The sequence below is a fragment of the Coenobita brevimanus genome, chromosome 76, assembly GCF_032717465.1.
Source record: "Coenobita brevimanus isolate Jiangsu-jjx chromosome 76, ASM3271746v2, whole genome shotgun sequence".
NCBI classification, from domain to species: Eukaryota; Metazoa; Arthropoda; class Malacostraca; order Decapoda; family Coenobitidae; genus Coenobita; species Coenobita brevimanus.
In genome coordinates, this window is record NC_137029.1 from 24,897,676 (window position 1) to 24,914,999 (window position 17,324).

General features: G+C 43.0%; 1 protein-coding gene across 2 annotated transcripts in view; it reads left to right on the plus strand.

Moving 5' to 3' along the window:
- The window catches only part of sif (guanine nucleotide exchange factor still life), a 945,217-nt gene that overhangs the window by 620,370 nt on the left and 307,523 nt on the right, over nucleotides 1-17,324 (plus strand). For both annotated transcript variants that reach the window (XM_080278922.1, XM_080278921.1), the window contains exons 12-13: nucleotides 7,956-8,081; nucleotides 14,905-15,050. In XM_080278922.1, the coding sequence (XP_080135048.1) occupies nucleotides 7,956-8,081; nucleotides 14,905-15,050 (272 nt within the window). The remainder of the gene's footprint in view (nucleotides 1-7,955; nucleotides 8,082-14,904; nucleotides 15,051-17,324) is intronic.

A 17,324-nucleotide genomic window follows, 5' to 3' on the forward strand; every position in this document is an offset into this window, starting at 1 on the left:
TGTGTGTAAGGGCTTCCGGCGGTGTGCAAACTGATATTAAACCTTGTCATATACACTGATTTTTTTTTTTCATTTTAATATTCATAGTAATTCGTCAGTGTCGTCAAAACGTTTATTCACATTCATTCGTCTTTCACTGTATTCGTCCTCATCGTCCTTCCTATCACACGCATTCATCGTCTTCGTCCTTCACATTCACCAGCATTCATTGTCGTCCTCATTCACATACACTTATTCTTATCGCCCCTCATTCATTCATCTTCATCGTCATTCACACTAGCATACATTCATTTACGTCTAGTCATTCTTACAGCATTCTTTTCCTCCAAACATACGCATTCATACTGATATTTCACACACACACACACACACACACACACACACACACACACACACACACACACACACACACACACACACACACACATTGATTAGTGTATTATTTCATGTCTACAAACAATTCATCATTTTCATTATTCACATTCACAAGCAGTCATTCTTCCCCTCTTTCATCCATCAACCCTCTCTCTCTCTCTCGAGCCATCAAGAGCGTAGGAGCCCTGGGTTAGGCTTCTCATTCCCGACGGTAAAGCCAAAGGTGACCATCCTCCTCTACCATGAGCGGCATAAAGTGAACAGAAAACCCAACCACCATTCAGATATGTCTTTACAGGCCCATATGGTTTGAGCGCCTGGACCCATTGAACCACAAGGCGTCCTTTGGTTATCATATTACCACCCAAAGTTGGAAATTGTCGCCTAGATTACGAGAAATAAATTGGCTTGTCATTCAGTGCAGAGTCAGCTTAAGGTTGCGCTACATTGAGTGAGTGGATGAAGAATGCAAGAAACCCATTGGCCTGTTATTCAGTGTAGAGTCAGCTCAAGGTTGCACTACATCGAGTGAGTGGATGAAGAGTGCAAGAAACCATTTGGCCTGTTATTCAGTGTAGGGTCAGCTTTTTTTGGTTACACTACATCGAGTGAGTGGATGGAAAGCGCGCCCACCTGCGACAGTCTTCTTTCATGGCCACATTTAATCAGCGTTTTGCCTTGACATTCACTTACACTCGTCCCTTTATTCATTCACAGTCATTCATCTATACATCATTCATCCTCTCTCATTCACAACACATTCATCAAACCTACACATAGAGCGAGACTGGGGCTCTGTGAAAAGTGAATGTAAATAGCAATATGTTATTCGTATCGTGTAAAAAATGAAAAAAACAGTGGAAAAATGGCCATATAGAGAGTGGAACCTTATTGGCTTTTTTGAGAGAGAGAGAGAGAGAGAGAGAGAGTATGGGAAATTGAGTGGATGATATTGAACTGGGATGCTCTCTCTCTCTCTCTCTTTCTTTCTCTCTCTCTCTCTCTTTCTCTCAAAATATGTGTATAAATTATCAACTTTTCAAAATGAGTGGTTTCTGAAGACTTGAGATCTGTTTTTAATATATACCCTCCCCCTGTCTACTCCCCCTCTCCTCCCCCTCCCTCTCTTCTCCCTCCCCTTCTTCCTCCCTTCTCTCCTCCTTCCCTCTCTTAGTCTCCCTTTCCTCCCGTTTTCCCCTCATTCTTTTGCCTTCACAAAAACACATACCTTCTCTCCTTTCCCTTTCCTTTCTCCCTTTCTTCCTCCTCTCTCTTTTCCCTGTCCCCTCTTTCCCTCTCCCCACTTTCTCTCCGCTCCCCAGATCTATCCTCTCCCATTTTTTTCTCTTTTCTGTCCTCTGCCTCTTTCTTTTCCTTCATCCCACCTCTCTCTCTCTCTCTCTCTCTCTCTCTCTCTCCTTTCCCTTCTCACTAACCCACTCCCTCATCTTTCAAGCCCTTTCCCTACTCTTCTTACCTCCCTTCTCATCTGTCATCTTCTCTTTCTCTCTCCCTTCCCACTTCCTCCCCTCTTCTTCTCCCATATCTCACTGATTTGTCTCCCTTTCCCTCCCCTTACCCATTTATCCTCTCGTCCCTTCCTGCAGTTAGTCTCCCTTTCCTTCCCGTCTCCCTCCCCTTCCCGTCTCCCAGCCCTTGCCGCCTTTCTCTTCGCTATCCCGCCCCTCTCTTGTCATCTGTCTCTCTTTATTTTCTTTCCCGTCCTGCCTCCTTTCCCCTTTGCTCTTTCATTCTGTTAACTCTCTCTCTCTCTCTCTCTCTCTCTCTCTCTCCAGTCAGTGTTCCATCATAGGTAAGCTTTTTTGTGATGGTAAATTTTAATATATATATATATATTTTTCTTCGTTATTTGCCGCTCTCCTCGTAATTATTTTATGAGAAATATTCACACACAGATTTACACCGCTTGGTAAATATTTTCATTTGGCCGATTTCATTCACCAATTTTTTTATTTTGCCATGCCTAATATATATTACTGGCTTCCTAATTGTTTTCTGTGTGGTATGGACTAAAAAAATGAATATGACGAGACTTTTTTTTTCTGTGTGAAGAAGGAAACATTATGTAAATATATTCTTTTTGGTTGAAACTCACGGCCTTTGCAATTTAGGAAGTTGTTGAAAAGCTGAATTTGATGATTTTTTTTTTTTTAACTCACGGCCTGTGCAATGTAGGACGTTGAAAAGCTGAATTTGATTACTTTTTTTTTTTTTTTTTACGGTGGCTCTGGATTCTTTTTTTTTTTTTTTTATGTATCAAAGATTCCTCAAGGATAGAATTTAATATAAGTCAAGCAAAGCATGATAACCAGCGTAGCAGCTTCTGATGTCTCTCATGTGACCCCGGAACAAGGTGAAGAGTTGCTGATTGTTGTGTTTTGACTTATACAGCACGATCTCTGTTTTGTAGAAGCACCGTCAGTGTTTTATGGTATATATGTAAATCTCAGAAGTAAATGGTCATGGATTTTTTTTACACCTAAATAAGTATATCAGCTTAACTGGTACTGTTTTTAAGTAATGGTGAATATAAATATGATTCCGAAGTTAATTATTTTACTGATCTAACCGGTGTATGAATCCAAGTATCTTTTCTGAATCTACTTAATGCATCTGGTCCGACTGGTGTATGAGTCTTAGTGTGTTTCTAAATCTAAGCAATTCTTCGGGTATAAAAAGTGTGGGAATGTAAGGATAGTTCTGAACCTAAATACTGCCTCTGATCTAAACAGTATGTGTATCTAAGAATGTTTCTAAGTGTGTGTTTCAGAATCTAAATAATGCTTCTGGTATAGTGTATGAATCAAAACATGTTCTGAATCCTATTAATATTTATGATAAAAGTGATGGATAAAGATGAGTATGTTTCTGAATCTGTATGTTTTTGAATCTGCTTAACAGCTTTGAATGCACTTGACGTCGAAGCAACTTTTTTTTTTTCTGAATATTATTGTGCTTTTAAATATATGGAATGCTTCTGAATATAAATAATGTTCTTGAATCTAAGTAACATCTTAAAAGCTAAGTAACGTTTCTGACATTTACTAATCTTCCTGGACTTAAGTAATTTTTCTGCATTAAATTATGTTCTAGTATATAAGGAACATTTTCTAAGCAATATTTCTGAATTTAAACAGTGCACCATATTTAAGTATCATATTCACATCTAAGTAATGTTTTTGAATCTTAGTAGTGTTTTTAAATATAAGGAATGCATTTTTAATCTAAGTAATATTTCTGCCTCAGTAATGTTTTATTAGTAAGTATAACTAGATGTGTGTAGTCCATTTATAGCTGCATGGCGAAACTGGTCCCCGCCCCCAACTTCAGCGCTGAGACCTAATTGGGTGACTAGGGGAAATTATGGGCATAGAAGTTAACAGCAGTAACTTCTCAGTGGCATATTTTCATCCTCAGTATATGTACTTACTCATTTTTCTTATAGACGTATGGACCGTATTCATGTTGGCTTTGGAGACGTTGTAACACCTCTTCCTTAGCAATTTGTGTTGCTTATTGCACCGTAATATGCTCTGCTATATTACTGATGCAAATAAAAATACATTGCTAAGGAATAAGTGCCATGAAGTTTCCTTTGCTACTGAGAATATGGTTGTTACTTGAGACGGTAATGTTAGGTTGAAATGAAGAGGAACTGCTGAGTATAATACATGTAAATGTTTGTGACAGAAGTAGAGATGCAGGTTACTCCTCGCACAAATACATGACCCAATCAGCTCCGCTGGGGGCGGGGCTTCTTCGCCAGGAAACAGAAAATGGGCTATTGGTGAGGGGGGACTGCTGCACTTTACCGGGCGCACCGTAGTCTTGGTTCTTGCTTTTGGTGTCCCTATTTTCTCCCTCTGTCCTTACTACTTCCTCTTCGTAATCATCCAAGCTACCCTAACCTTTCCTAGTGTGATATAAACTAAACTAACCCAAGCTAACCCAACCCTCCTGATCTAAGTCGATCTCAGTTAGGCTGCCCTACCCTAAGCAAACATAAGAAACCCTAACCTGACAAAATGACCAGCACCTGACTTTGTCTAACGTTTGCCAACCTAGTTTGATCCAGCTTGACTGCCCTAACTTGCCCTAACCCAACCCAACCAATCCCACCCTGTCCTACCCTACCCAGCCCTAAACTCCCCAGTCCTACCCTACCCTACCCTACCGTACCCTACTGTACCCAGAGCATTCCATTCCAAATCAAGGCCATTCCATCCTAACCTAATCTTTATTATTTTATCCCAATTTGTCATAATTAATTAAGCTCAAAATAAGATGCCAATCACAAACGAAGCGCCAGAGAGTGGACTGGGCTGCGCCTGGTAGACTGCAAGCTGGCCCAAAATTTGTCTATCCTATATGTTTCCTAATACTAAATGAGTGTCTGGTTTCTGGTTATCAACCTGACGGAAACTCTTACTTGAACATTCCTAAAATTCAGAGACATCTGGGATAAATAAACTTAGAAAAATTTGGTGTAATGCCAGTGTAACTCAGAATATTCGTAGCCATGCATGAAGTACAGGTTCACTTGTATTACACATGTGAAGTAACCTGAAGCTAGACATTTGCCCTTTCTAAACCACCTTGCATTTCCACCATCGCCATCTGTACACCTTTACTCTCACGGTCAAAATTTCGTCCCTACCCTGACCCACATGCACAAAGGTTTGGAATAAGGGGCGTGTTTTGAGTGGCACGGCTTTCCAGCTCCTCTTCCTCTAGCAATTTATTTTAGATATTGCACCTTAACATACTCATGTGAGACGAGAGGATGGTAAGGGGCATTAGGGCAAATTGCTGTAGAGGAGGTGTTACGAAATCAAACTCGGTAAGAATCCAACCCAAAATAAACTCAGCATGACAGTTTCATTTCCGAGGACCGAAGCAGTTTCGAACCTCCTTGCTCGAAGTTGGACACGAGTAGGGAAGAACTTCTGATCTTGAGTGTTCTGTTGGCTACAAAAATCCTGTTTCTTCTCTTACTTCTTTCTCCATGGACTTTGAAAATGACAGTCATATGATTAAAAGTTACATCACTAAAGGAATGCAAACATTCAGCCTTTGATGATAATTTTTGAAGCACTTGATGAAGATTGAACATGTGTGGCCTCTCTCTTTAATTGCAGACTGTACTGTGTAACTTGGTATTCAGACTTATTGGATCCAATACTTGTATACATTCTATCAATATCCATAAAAATTCAGGGATTTGCTTTCCCCTTTTGTGATTTACTGATTATGGATATGTTTGTCAATCTGGTGATTCTTCAGCAACAACCACTGATACTTCTATTTGGCCAAAGATCAGGGTTGTATTCCAAGTGGCTCTGGAGATTTTGTAACACTCTTTCTTAGCGATTTATTCTACACATTACACCTTAGTATCCACTTGTATGTTATTGATGTAAACTGTGTCGACATTAAAAGACATAAATAGCATATAGGAGAATGTACAGTGTAATGTGCCTCCTGCGACACCTGGAATACTTGCTCATTGTCATCAGCTTCAATTGTTGCGGATTCACTGAACTGAAATCCCTAATCAACAAGGAGAGAGAAGCAGGAAAGGCGACGGGACTCGTGGTCTCGGGTGAAGGAGGCTCCAAAGCACTTCCTCCTTACCATCTTATGTATATGGCACTTGAACCCCTTCAATCCGAGGACGTCATTTCTATTTTACTGGCGCAGTCTTGAAGATTTTTATTGATCTTAGGAGAGAATCAGACCTAGAAGTGTTGGAAGTGTTGGATAAAACATTCTTTAACCCCAACACAATTAGGAAGTAGGTACCGCCTCCAACGAAGTTGGAGGTTATTTATTTACCGATGTTTGTCTGTTTGTTTGTTTGTTAGTCCACGCGATATCTCCAAAAGTTCTTAATGAATTTCAGTGAAATTTTATGGAAGGTTGGGCCATGGGTCAAGAAAGAACTGATTAAATTTTGGGGCGGGTCTGGATCCTATGTATCCTGCACAGTATCTCCAAAAGTTCTCTGTGAATTTCAAGAAAATTTTGTGCAAGAGTGGGCCGTGGGTCAAGGAACAGTTGATAAAATTTGGGGGCGGATCTGGATCCTATGTATTCCACAGTGTATCTCCACGTGGCCGGATCGGGATCCTTTATAATGGCAGTGGCAGTGGCGGAGGTATGCGTTCTGAGTGCTTTTTACTTCTGAATGAAATCGTTTGGTAGCAGCACAGGGCAATTAAAATTACATCCTCAGGCATAAAGGTTTAATATACTTATGTCATTCATGCAGTGCAGTCGATAATACGTACTGGCACCATGCGAGAGACTTCATGGATTATCTTCAAAATCAGTCGCTTAAAAAGAGGTGTTAATACACTGTCGTTCATTCTGTCTAGTCGATATTAAGGACCAGGATCATCAAAGAGACTGTTAGGTCATTCAGAACTAATAAGAGGTGCTAGAAAGCCTTCTGAGCGTTTTGAGAACACGGCCCTGAACCTCTGTGCTAAACCCTCTGCTAATCACCCACCACCTTCAGTGTGTTAAGCCAGAATCCTCTTTATTCTCTTCATTACAGTGACGCCTTTATTGCTTTGTTGTTCCTGTAGCTTCAGACGGTTATGTTCAACTTCGGAGCCTTTTCGAACTGGAGGGGTTAAATACAGCCTTCATCAATCCCTTCAGTACTGGAAATTTTTACGAAGCTGAATAAAATCGTCTGAGCACTAAGAGTAAAGGAAGGCGTCATGGTAGTGAAGTGGTTGTTTCTCTCCACCATCCACCTCATCACCACCACCACCGCCACCATCGCTACTCCATTAAACTCCACATCTTGTTGTTGTTTGTTGAGGACGACTAAAACACCAGCATTTCCTCCCCCTCCCCCCTTCCCCCATCCCCCTTTCCCCCCTCTTTCTTCCCCTCCACCTTCTTCTCCTCAATATCCTCCTCCCCATTCACCTCACTCCTGATTCCCTTCTCTCTCCTAACCCCCACCAATCCTTCTCCATCGTAACCATATCCTTTTTTCTTCTACAATTTCTGTTCCCCATCCTGCCAACAATCACCTTCCCGTTTCCCTTATACCCTGCCTTTTCCTCTGCCATTTCGCTTCCCCCTTCTCTTCCCTTGACCATTACACGTGTCCTTTCTCTCCTCCTCCTCCTCTCTTTTCTATCCCTTCCCCTCCCTTTCCACTCCCTTCTCCTCCTCATCACATTCCCTTCTCCCCATCTCCGCTTCTCCCCAATCTCCCCCACCCCCCACCATCCCAATTCCCATTCTTCCCATTCACTCCTCCCTTCCTTCCCCCTCCTCCGTACCGTCCTTCTCTATCATCTCTTCCTCTGTTTTCTGTTCCTTTCTCTTTCTCACCCCCTGTTCCCCTTCCCCGTTGTCCTCCCTCATTTCCTTTCACGCCTCATTTAACCTTTTCTACTCTCTCCTCCTCCTCCTCCTCCTCCTCCTCCTCCTCCTCCTTCCGCCCCCCTTCCCCTTTTCTCCTCCCTACCGTTCCACTCACTACCCCCTTCCTTCGTCCTTCCCCCTTTCGCCCCACCCCCTTTCTCTCTCTCTAGCGGACGGCCCCCCTCCTCCTCCACCCCCCCGGATCCCTGAGCCCCGCGCCCCTTGGGAGTGGGGGCATGGGGGGCGCACACTCCCCGGGGGGCACAGAGAGTCCCCGGATACACCGCACCACCCCAGTATGTGTAGAGATAAGATGGTTCGTTGGCAAGTGATGTTCCTTTACTCGCCCCCTTCCCCACCCCCCACCCCTCTCTCTCTCTCTGTCTGTCTGTCTGTCTGTCTCTCTCTCTCTCTCTCTCTCTCTCTCTCTCTCTCTCTCTCTCTCTCTCTCTCTCTCTCTCTCCTTTTTCTTTCTGATTTAATTGCTTGGTTAGTGCTCCTTTCACCCTCCCCCACCCTTCTCTGACTCTCTCCTACGTAGCCCTCACTCTTTCTGGCTGTCTATCTATCTATCTGATCTGTCTATCTCACCGGATACACCGCAGCACCCTAGTATGTTATAGTTGGCTGATACAAATTTATTCTCTCTCTCTGTCTCTGTCTCTCTCTATAAATCCTCACCAACTCCACTTTATTCCCAGTCTTTATGTTCATTTTTCACTCCAGCTCACCCCTTGCATTCCTTTACACATATTATTCTCATTAACTAATTTACTGGCTCATTTATCCTACATTCTTTACCCTCGTGCATCTTGGAATTATTATTATGCAGTGGGTGATTAGCTATAGTATATTCTGTAAACTAATTCTCAGCCCTTGCTCTCCCTCGTCTCTTTATGAAAATTTTATCACTTGTCAATATTATACACTAATTTGTATTTTTATTTTCCTACCTCATGATCGTGTGTCTTTATTTTTCATCTTTAGTTCAGTTGGTTGCTTATTGTCCTTTGATTTTGATTTTTTTCTGTGTACTGTATATATACCAATCTCATCTCTACCTCGCTATCATATTCTACCCTCATTCCTTCCGTTTACGCTTCAGATAGATAGTTAGATAGATAGATAGATAGACAGATTGGTAGATTCTTTATTATTTTTGCTTTTCCGTAGTGCTTTTTACGGTGATTTTATGTAAAGGTTAATTATTTTTGTCCATCTTGTCTCGCTTCCCCTCACACCCTGCTCCCCGGAATTCATTTAACACTGCTATTACTCATCAATATCCTCTGCCTGTTAATTTATGCAGAGTGATATAGTTTTGGAGTATTATTTTCCCACCTTCGATTGCCGCTCTTATTTCGTGTATTATTATCGATTTTAGTATCCCCTTGATCGTTTTCTCTCCACCGTTTTCTTTCAGGTGATTTTTTTTTTTCCTTATTGGGTAATTCATTGAAGTTGGATTTTTTTTTTTATATGTATTTCTCTCTCTCTCTCTCTCTCTCTCTCTCTCTCTCTCTCTCTCTCTCTCTCTCTCTCTCTCCCTCCCGTTTACATCCTTCCCTTTTCTCTCTCTCTTATGTGCCCCACCCCATCCCCATCGCCTCTGTTTGATGCTGCCTGTGGTGTAGCAATATGGCGCCCTTTTGGCTTCATTCCGGACCTCCACAGGACGAAGGTCAAGCTGCTCTGTCATACTGTTGTCATGTCATACTGTCATACTTTCATACTGTTTTCATATTAGTCTCGAATTCATGCTTTTGTCCCGGCTTTCTGTCTCACACACTCATATTATCATGATTTTTCATGCCTGTGTTTTCAGTAATCCGTCATACTGTTATCGTCATATTGTCATACTGTTGTCCTGTCATGCATCATACTATTTTCCTGTCCTAATGTCACTTGTCACACTTTTTGTTCCATTGTACCGTCGTACTGTTATCGTGTCATATTCATTCTGTTATGCATCATACTTATCCTCTCACGCTTCATAGTGTTATCATACTGTCACTGGTGTTATTATCCCGTCATACTGTTATTCTGATTTTTTTTTCATACTGTCAATCTTACACAGTTTCGTTGTCATACTATCATCTTGTTTTATTGTCATACTGTCATGCTAGTATCGTACCATATACTCTCATAGTCTTATTACCGTGTCTTCATCTTGCCATATCTGATCATACTCTCATACCTTCATACTGCCATCGTCATGCCAGTTTGAAGTGCTTTTGTTTCCCCTTCCCTTCATTCCATTCCTTCTCCCTTCGTTACAGCCTCCCTCCCTTCGTTACAGTCCCCTCCCTTCGTTACAGTCCCTTTTCTCTTTGTTACAGTCCCTTTTCCCTTTGTTACATCCCCCCTTCCCATCTTTACAATCCCCCTCCCTTTGTTACAGCCCCCCTTCCCATCGTTACAGTCCCCCTTCCTTCGTTACAGCCCCCCTCCCTTCGTTTCAGTCCCCCCTCACTTCGTTACAGACCCCCCTTCCTGCGTTACAACCCCCTCCCCTTTCTGTCACCCCTCCCTTCATTCTACCTCCCCTTCCATCATTCCATCTCCCCCTCCTCTTCACTCTACCCCCCTCATCCACGGAATGCTTCTTTCAGTGGCATGCAGGCGGTGAACCAAGGGGTGGTATGAGCTGTGGAATGAACCCCCCTCTTCCCCCTTTCCTCCCCAGGCCTTATTCACTTCCCCTCAAGCAAGCGTCTCCCCAGTGCAAGTTAGAGGAGAGAGTTGCATGTCCTCATTTAAGGGAGAGTAAGATTGTTTATATGCTGGGACTAAGTGTGAAAGACTGATGAACATTCTCTTAAGTCCTTCACTGTAATGACGTGTTTTTTCCATGATTTTTTTTTTCCATTACCAGACAGTAGTATTAGCTTCAAAGAGACCCGCGAACTGAAGGGGTTGGATGCTATCATCATTAACTTCCTCATACGATTATTGTTCGTTTTATTTGCTCTTGTTTCCACCGGGTTGAGGGAATATCTGGACGACGGGGCAATTGAACCACACTGATCGTTCGAGCAGGGTAAGCACGGAAGTGAAACATGGTGACGAAATATAGTTCGAGACTGATTCTAGAGAGAAGCTTGTTAAACCACTGCCCCTGCTGGAATTATCGAGACTGATTCTAGAGAGAAGCTTGTTAAACCACTGCCCCTGCTGGAATTAGATCAGTTCATGTGAAGCATAGTGCCAAAAGATAGCTCATAAACGGTGATTGTGGAGACAGGCAAAATGAACCACCATCCCTACTCGAGCGGAATATTCATTGGTCCGAAAGCTGGTCAACGCGATCAGTTTCGAATCACAGTACTGAAGGATTGTGAGGAAAGACAGCTGGAAAGCCGGTGTAGTAGACAAGCAGTTTTAACCGCTATTCTTGCTCGAGAAAGAGGTTCAACGCTATAATTGTCGTCTCTACATGATCGGTTTCGAAGCCTGATATGAAGCTTGTTGACTTTTTTTTTTTTTTTTTTTTTTTTTTTCCCCGAGAACTGATGGTGTGGACAGGCAAAGTGAACTCCTATCCCTGCTCGAATTATGGTGCTTAAGTTTGATGACGGGAGACGACTCAAAGACTGATAAATCTGAGTGTTTTGCCGTAATTCCTTCGCGCAGTCGATAGGCTTAGACATAAACCTTCTTCTTCTTCATGTATGCAGGTTAAATTATGCTGGAGTCTCGATATTCAGACTTCGACGGAAGATACTTGAAAATTATCACGTGAACAAGCAGACTAAGCCACCGTCCAGTCTCCAGTCGTAGTGACGGAAGACGGCTCGAAACTTTCCCTGCTCGAATCACAGTGACGGAAGACTATTCGAAACATCCGTGCTCGAATCATGGTGACGAAAACCTTGAAAACAGATGAATGGCACAAGCTGACCGAACCATCACCATCCCTGTTCGAACGAGATAATCAGCGAGTTAGATCGTTTGCACCCCTAGTTTGTGGACACCTGCTTCACCTATACACACATGATCTTCAACACCGGGCTTCCAACCTGAGCGTGAACACCGGTATTCGTATATTTATCTCGTTTTAGGTTATTATTATTATTATTATTATTATTATTATTATTATTATTATTATTTCCTGTCTGCAGATTTTTTTTCAGTTTAGGGAAGATCTTTTTTGGTGAAGGGACTAGTGACGACAATATCTACCCCCGCCCCCCCATCCAGTAAAAAAAAAAAGTCTCCAAAGTTTATTAAAATCGTCTGGAGACCGAGAGCATTTAATAAAGACGTTATCGTAGGGAAGGGGTTAAGGGGTGTGTTTGTAGTAGTGTATGAGTAATGAGAGAGAGAGAGAGAGAGAGAGAGAATAGGCCTTGAGTGTTTAGAACTATCTGTATAGTGTAGATTTGGGTGTAAAAGCTTATGATTGAGTGAGTATTTGTTTATGATATTTAAGTATGTATAAGTGTAGCAGTGAGACTAGAGAGAGGGCAGAGGGTGAATGATTTGGTGAATGTGAGTGTATGAATGAGGCAAGCAAGAGGACGGTGAGTGAGTATGTAGAAGTGAGATGTGTGTGTGTGGGCGGGGGGAGGCCAGGTGTGTGTGTGTGTGTGTGTGTGTGTGTGTGCCAGGTGCAGGCCTCTCAATAAAGAAGAGCGCTGTGTTTGTCTGGCACCGAGATTGGCACCAGATTAGCACTTTCTCTTTACGCCGGGACTCGAGTGAAACAAAACACACACACACACACACACACACACACACACACACACACACACACACACACACACACACACACACACACACACACACACACACACACACACACACACACACACACACACACACACACACACCTCTGATTGGATAGCTTGTTGTTGTTGTTGTGGCCGAAAAATACCGTAAAATAGGTAGTCCGTAGGAGTGAATCCAAAACAAGACGAGTGAGTCCAAAACGAGGCGAGCGTGAATCCAAAATGAGGCGAGTGTGAATCCAAAATGAGGCGAGTGTGAGTTCAAAATGAGGCGAGTGTGATTTCAAAATGAGGCGAGTGTGAATTCAAAATGAGGCGAGTGAATCCAAAATGAGACGTGTGAGTCCAAACCGAAAGAAATGAGTAATATATGACGAGTGTGTCTTATGGTCAGAAACTGAATAGGCCGTCCGAGGTATGAATCCAAAAGGGGAGAGAAGTGAGTCCAAACCGAGACGAGTGTGTTTTGGAGTCGTAAGTAGACAGTCCGCGGTATGAATCCGCAACGAGAGAAGTGCGAGTTCAAAGCGAGGCGAGTGTGAATCCAAATTGAGACTCGTATGAATTCAAGACGAGTTGCCTTTTGAGGGAAATCCACAATTGACCCGAAATTCAGTTAATCACCTAAACTTTATTTATTTATTTATTTATTTAATTTATTTATTCATTTATTCATTCATTTATTCTTTCATTTATTTATTTTGGTGGTGGTGTGGAGGACTTCTCTTTGAGGTTTTAATAGACCAGGGAAAAATATTTAAGAATTGTCGTCTCCTGCGTTGTTGACTTTTGTGTGTAATATTTAAGTAACGTGCTTTGGAAATCAGCTCTTTTGTAGTGGCGCTTCAGTTCACTTTTTTCGACTCACACACAGCACTTACAGGTATCGCATCCATCCACAAGCAGATACGTATAATTAATTGTCAGGTATCGCATTCATCCATAAGCAGATACGTATAATTAATTGTTATATTCAGGTGCCACTTCAATACACAATAGTTTCACCCATACAAAATAATAAACAGATATCACATCCATCCACAGGCAGTTACCCATAATTGATATATTCTGCTGGCAATTCAATACATAGTTTCACCCATACACAGTGGCATACAGGCATTGCGTTCATCCATAAAGTGTTGCGTTTGATTGTTGTATTTAGCTGTCACATACATACAAAGTAGATACACCTATATACAGAGGTATTTCGTATTATTAAGTATTGTTTTCTGCTTCTGGTGTAAGTTACTGAGGTTTCTGAGTGTTGAATGATGAGCATGGATGTATGACCAATGTAGTGAGTTCTTTGATACTAAGTTTAGCCTACTTTTGTGTTTTCACGTCTCTGTTTCTTCTCGCCCAGCTTATACGAGTATGAATTAGTATGATGATGATGATGATGATGATGATAGTATTTTAAAAGTGTGACCTCCTGCGCCTGGTCTTTGATATCAGTGGTATCTGATATTATATGTATAACCTGTATTTTATCCCCAAGTACTTCCTAACGCCCCCACTACTCCCCTACGCACATTTGTCCGACGATGATAATGACGATGATGATGATAGCGAGTGTGAATCATGAGGTGATACATTTAAGTGAATGGTATCTTGAAGTGTGATTTAGTATGTATCTGACTGGTGTAACTTGCCCTACGCCCCCCATTCTTTCCCTAGATGTTTGACGATGATGACATTTAAGAGTATAATTTTGATATGAATGGGGAGGAAGTGTATATGAATTTTTTATCTTCCCCCCCCCCAACAAAAAAAAAAAAAAACTGACACCCCTCCTGTCCCCATAGCTCCTCACAGATGTCTGGCGATGATGGTGTTTAGCAGGTATGATTTTATGATGTGAGATATGTGACACGAATGGTGCCAAAAGTATACACTGGGTGGATATATGGATCTGCTGTCTTTAATTGTATGCCTCAAACTGTTCCATCTTTCATAAAATGCCCCTGACACCCTCTCTCGCCCCACGAAAATGTCAGACGATGATGACAGTAGGGAATGAAATTTCAGACGTAATCTTTGGTGTGAATGATAGGTAGAGTCAGACTTATAAATGAACCAAGGGACTGAATCTAACTTCTGAACCTTCCCTAACTTACCCCGTGTTTTAGAAGCCCGAGTGAAGCTTATGTTAGTTATTATCACATCAAACTCGTATACCTTCCCTCACTCATACCCCACCGCCTTTCCTTGCAGCTGTGTGACGGTGATGTTGCTTAGTATGATTCCTGATGTGATTATGGCATGAATAAAAGGTGAAGACTGACGTAGAAATGTGTCAAATGAATGTACCTGACTTCATCTCTAGCTCTTCCCCGTGTCTAACAACTTCTGCCTTCTCTAACTCACCCCCCACCGCCCTTCCTTGCAGATGTCTGACGATGACCGTATGTCCCTAACGACGGCCGTGAGCGAGGACGAGGACGGGGAGAGTGTGCACAACTCTCCCTACAAGGCACCCAAGCCGGGGACCACAGCCGCCTCCTTCAACTGCACAGGCGCCGTCAGGAAGGCAGGGTAAGGACGAGGGGGGAGTTGTCTTATTTTTAGATTTATTTTTCATTTTCATATTATTTAGAGGGGTGTACCGGGGCTAAGTACTACATGGGGTGTCCTAAGTGTGGAGTAAATATTCCTAAGCACCGGGCAACAGCTCTTAAACACTGAGTGAGGATTTTAAAGTTTTGTAGCACCGTCAAGAGGGTAGGTAAGTGCGTTTTATATTATTATTTTTTATTTGTGTCTTTTTATTTATTTATTTTTTTTTTGAGGGAGAGGAGGGGATGGGAAGTATCTGTATCGGTGCTGTGTCTATTATCCTTCGTGGGGAGGGGGAGGGGGTTGAGGAGTTCTGAGTCGATTTTCAGTTCGATTTGTTTTTAGGGGTACGTATGTTGAGAGTGGGGGTATTGGGTGGGTTACTAACTGAATTTGTTGACTATTGAGTGATACGGTGATAGTACAGCTACTGAATTTCTGAGTAACGGAGAGATAGTGTGTTAATTACAGGGTTTCTTGACTGAATGGGGTAATGATGGGGTTATTACTGAGTTTTTAGACTACCGAATAATGTTGCTTTAGTTACTGAGCTTGTTGACTGCTGAGTGGAGTACAGGCAGGGTTTCAGAGCTACTGAGGGATGGATGTTGAATTACTGAGCTTCTGGACTGTGTTGGGGGTACTGCTCATGTGTCTAGATTACCGAGCCATGGGATGTGATGGGTACTGAGTTTTGGGAGTAATGTTAAGGCCACTGAGAGGTGTACTGAGGGTGTATGGAGCTACTGAGGGTGTGGGGTACTGAGCATAGTTTTTTTTTTTTTTTATTGATGTGCTGGTCTCAAAAAAAGGAATAATTGGTTCTTAATTACTGAGTGGTGTTTTGAAGTACTGTGTGTGTGTGTGTGTGTGTGTGTGTGTGTGTGGTGATCACGTGTGTGTATGTGTGTGTCTCTGCATATGGGGGGATCACATGTCTACCTGTGTGTATGTGCGTGGCGTGTGTGTGCGTGTTAATGGGACATGTGCGTGTTGTCCTGTTTTTTGCCTATTAATACTTCAGCTCGCATGTGTCTGTGTGTGTGCGCGTGTGTATAGGTGAATGTGTGCGGGTTTGGATTTTTGTAACTATTTAATGGTAGATACAGTACAATAATAGAGAGAGAGAGAGAGAGAGAGAGAGAAAGGGGGGTCTAAAAGGACTACGCGGAAAGATAGATAAATAATAGATAAATAAATAGATAGAGGAACCCCTAATGATAATGGGATAATTGAAGGCTCTATCTAACTCCTCAACTTCGATAAATCTCACCTTAGAAGATATTAAGATAAAAAAATAAATCCTCGTTGTGAAGTGGTTAGCTATGGCAAGGGACGTTCTGTGTGTGTGTGTGTGTGTGTGTGTGTAGATCCATAATGACAGACATGTGGCCGTGTGATCGTGAGCTGTGATCCCCTTCCTGAGTGTGGGGGGGGGAGGAGAAGAGTGTATAAGGAAGAGGAGGAGGAAGAGGAGGAGGAGGTTAAGTTAGGATGGGAGGAAAGAAGAAGGAAACTCAATATGGGAGCGAGAGAAAATGCTGTGGGAGAGGAATTTAGGAATGAAGTTAGGCAGGGAGGGAAGCACGAGGAGAGTGGTAGAATAGGAAGGGCATGAAGAGGCAGGCAGGCAGGCAGGCAGACAGGTAGGCAGGCAAGGGAAAGAGTATCCAGGAAGCGTCGATATGCCACCTTCAGTATCCCCCCCCCCGTTGCTGCCTCCCCCCCCTCTGTTGCTGCCTCCCCCCCCTCTGTTGCTGCCTCCCCCCCTCCTGTTGTCCCTCCCCCTCCCCCTGTTGCTGCCCCACTCCCCTGTTGCTACCTCACCCCCTCTGTTGCTACCTCATCCCCCTTGTTGCTACCTCACTTCCCAGTTGCTGTCTAACCCCCCCTGTTGCTATCCCACCCCCCTGTTGCCCTGTCACTCCCCCCCCCTGTTGCTGCCTCACCCGTCAGCTACCTCACCCCGCTGTTGCTACCCCACCCTCCTGTTGCTGCCTCACCCGTCATGTTGCTACCTCACCCCGCTGTTGCTACCCCTCTCCAGTTGCTGCCTCACCTGTCCTGTTGCTTCCTCGCCCCCTTCTGTTGTCTCACTCCTGTTGCTGCCTCACCCCTCTTCATCCCCTGTTGCTGCCTCACGCCCCAGCCTCAGCCACCTTCTTGCGACCTCATCTCCCGTTACTGCCTCTTCCTGCCACCTGGTTGCTGATTATTATTATTATTAACAATCTACATTCTGTGGAGTTCCTA